Genomic DNA, 3,646 nt, shown 5'->3' on the forward strand with positions numbered 1-3,646 from the left:
CCTACGCGTGTGTAGGTCCAGGTGAGAAAGATGAATATCACAATACCCTTTTTATGAGATTCTATTACTAAGTTTGCCAGCCTGATCTTCAGTAAAGAGACACCCTGGATATCAAATTAACGATCGAGACAAGTCACTGTTAATAATTACCCCGAATGTACGTGCGTAAATGTGTCCCGCTCTCTTTCCTTGCAATAACGGGAATTCTACCATTTCCAAATTAACATATTAATCTGTAGGAAATCCATACTCAATCTTCGTTAATTTTTTTGCAGGCAAAGTAAATTATTTATGTAAGAAACGCACCTTCTTATTTCTCTCAGTCCCTCTTGTTTGGCATATTACTTATTTTGTCACAGCTCAAAATTAATGAGTTCATGAATAAATTCAGAATTAATTAAATATAATGTACTATATATAGTGTTATGTTTGTATATGTTATGCAAGATCCATGAGAGTGTGACTGGGGAAGAGTTCAGTGACTGACGTCAGGAGAAGCGGAGAAGAGCAGCGGCAGCGCGCGCAGACAGATATCGCTAAAGTCAACACACAACCTGCACTGGTGCGCTTCACTGACCAGTGACCAACTAACCCTAGCTGCATCTTTTAGTTCTTCTTCGCCATAAACAATACATCGGAACAAAAACGGAACGACACCAGAGAGGCTCCACACAGACAGAGGGATGAACCACAACAAGACTGTTAACCATAATGTCAGTCCGCCAGCTCCAAACAGCGGCTCCGGGAGCAGCGTGGACGAGCTGGTTATCACCTCCACTTTCGGGACCTTGTTGTCGGTCGTCTACATAGTCGGCGTGTCGGGGAATGTGTACACTCTAGTAGTGATGTGTCATTCTATCCGCTTCGCCACCTCCATGTACATCTCCATCATTAACCTAGCGCTAGCGGACCTCTTGTACCTCTCCACAATCCCGTTCGTGGTGTGCACCTACTTCCTCAAGGACTGGTACTTCGGAGATGTGGGATGCCGCATCCTCCTCAGCCTGGACCTGCTCACCATGCACGCCAGCATATTTACCCTCACTGTGATGTGCACGGAGCGCTACCTGGCCGTCACCAAGCCCCTTGACACGGTACGGCGCTCGAAGAGCTACCGCAAAGCTCTGGCCTGGGGGGTATGGCTGCTCTCCCTGGTCCTCACCTTACCCATGATGGTCATGGTCACAGAGACCACCAAGAGCGCGCCCAACGGGGGGGTGAAGAGGATGTGCGCGCCCACATGGGCGCCCCGGGCGTATAAGATCTACCTGACCGTTTTGTTTGGCACGAGCATCATGGCACCTGGGTTGATTATCGGCTATTTGTATACGAAGTTAGCCCGGACTTATTTAGAGTCCCAGAAGAACTCGGTCATCAACAAAAGGAACAAGCGCTCCCCGAAGCAGAAAGTATTGGTAATGATTTTCACTATAGTTCTGGTGTTCTGGGCGTGTTTCCTGCCGTTCTGGATATGGCAACTGTTCCCGTTGTACCAGCACAAACCGTTAAGCCTGGCATCTCACACACACACCTGTATTAACTACCTGGTGGCCTGTCTCACCTACAGCAACAGCTGCATTAACCCCTTCCTATACACCCTCCTCACCAAGAACTACAGGGAATACCTGAAGAACAGACACAAGAGTTTCTACCGCTACACCTCGTCTTTTAAGCAGCGCACGCCCAGCTTGTATTCCTGCGGGAAGTCGGCATCCTCCTCGAATCAGTTTGAGTTTAACTCCGAGACGCTGGTGATGGGGACTCTGCAGGGACAGTGAGCCCGTGCAAAGAGAGAGTGATTTTGGAACTGCAACAGGTAATCATTATCCCTTTTACGCAACTGTCAAATGCACAAAAGTAGTTTGCTAAGATATTAAACATTGTCATATGGCTGGGTATATTATTCTTGTATTATCCTTCCTTCTTCCTATCCCTCAAGTTAGATATGACTTGACAGTGGACAGGTCAATCAGGACTAGTTTCAATTCATGGCAGAGCGATGAAGTGTGTGGAGGAGAAACTGGTTTTACTAGTGTTTGACTCAGAGTCTCCTGTGCTATATTCTACTACACTTGTATAATCTACCTGACTCCCACCTGCTGTCTTTCAGTGTTTAGCATCCCTGGCTACAGTGATTGGCAGGTAGACTCTAATAAATACTTTCACTGAATACCACAGCAGGTGGGAGGAAGATCCACCATGGAGGTGGAAAATATAGCAGACAGATGTGAAAGTTACACAGTAAAAGCATCTCTTCCCTCTGTCCTGGTTTGTCACCGTCTGGCTGAGAAGAATGGGTTCTCAATAGTCAAAAATATACTTTCCTGTCCTTCATTTGCACTGAGGTGAGGAAACTGTAGGCCTTCCTGTCTTTCTCCTCCAAGTGCAGAGTTACTTCAGTACAAGTACCTGAGTGATGGTCGCTATCTACTGTCATGTGGTGCTGACTGTTGGAACTTTGGAACACCAGTGTGACCGCTGGCCATGGTGCTGAAATCTCTGCTATTAGCTTGGTTTGTTTACATCGGGCCTTCTACAAGTGACAAAGTCACCACAATTCTCCTTAATCCTGATCATATATCAGTGTTTCATTGATCATCAATGGAACCCTATCAGTGTGTGATCCAGAATTGATCAGACTGGATCAATATCATTAGTGTGATACAGATAAAATAATCTATTTGTTATTTTGTACAAGAATTTCTGTTCCGGTTGTGCTGTCCTCTTGGCGGCTAATGAACAATCGCTAAATCAGCCCTCATGTTTTATGTAGAGTCTATAACGGTGATTAAGATTAGAGGTCAACCGATTATGATTTTTCAACGCCGATACCAATTATTGGAGGAACCAAAAAAAAGCAGATGCCGATTAATCGGCCGATTTTTATTTTATTTATTTATTTGTAATAATGACAATTACAACAATACTGAATGAACACTTATTTTAACTTAATATAATACATCAATAAAATCAATTTAGCCTCAAATAAATAATGAAACATGTTCAATTTGGTTTAAATAATGCAAAAACAAAGTGTTGGAGAAGAAAGTAAAAGTGCAATATGTGCCATGTAAAAAAGCTAACATTTAAGTTCCTTGCTCAGAACATGAGAACATATGAAAGCTGGTGGTTCCGTTTAACATGAGTCTTCAATATTCCCAGGTAAGAAGATTTAGATTGTAGTTATTATAAGAATTATAAGACTATTTCTCTCTATACGATTTATATTTCATATACCTTTGACTATTGGATGTTCTTATAGGCATTTTAGTATTGCCAGTGTAACAGTATAGCTTCCATCCCTCTCCTCGCTCCTACCTGGGCTCGAACCAGGAACACATCGACAACAGCCACCCTCAAAGCAACGTTACCCATGCAGAGCAAGGGGAACAACTACTCCAAGTCTCAGAGCGAGTGACGTTTGAAACGCTATTAGCACGCACCCCGCTAACTAGCTAGCCATTTCACATCGGTTACACCAGCCTAATCTCGGGAGTTGATTGGCTTGAAGTCATAAACAGCACAATGCTTGAAGCTTTGCGAAGAGCTGCTGGCAAACGCACGAAAGTGCTGTTTGAATGAATGCTTACGAGCCTGCTGGTGCCTACCATCGCTCAGTCAGACTGCTCTATCAAATCATAGACTT

General features: G+C 44.0%; 1 protein-coding gene across 1 annotated transcript; it reads left to right on the plus strand.

The window, feature by feature from the left end:
* Nucleotides 1-541: 541 nt before the first annotated feature.
* Nucleotides 542-1,806, plus strand: LOC106589234 (urotensin-2 receptor). The gene has a single exon (XM_014178958.2). It carries the CDS (start codon nucleotides 684-686, stop codon nucleotides 1,776-1,778), a length of 1,095 nt encoding a protein of 364 aa, XP_014034433.1. The 5' UTR covers nucleotides 542-683; the 3' UTR covers nucleotides 1,779-1,806.
* Nucleotides 1,807-3,646: the final 1,840 nt, after the last annotated feature.

Source organism: Salmo salar, chromosome ssa28 (assembly GCF_905237065.1).
Source record: "Salmo salar chromosome ssa28, Ssal_v3.1, whole genome shotgun sequence".
NCBI classification, from domain to species: domain Eukaryota; kingdom Metazoa; phylum Chordata; class Actinopteri; order Salmoniformes; family Salmonidae; genus Salmo; species Salmo salar.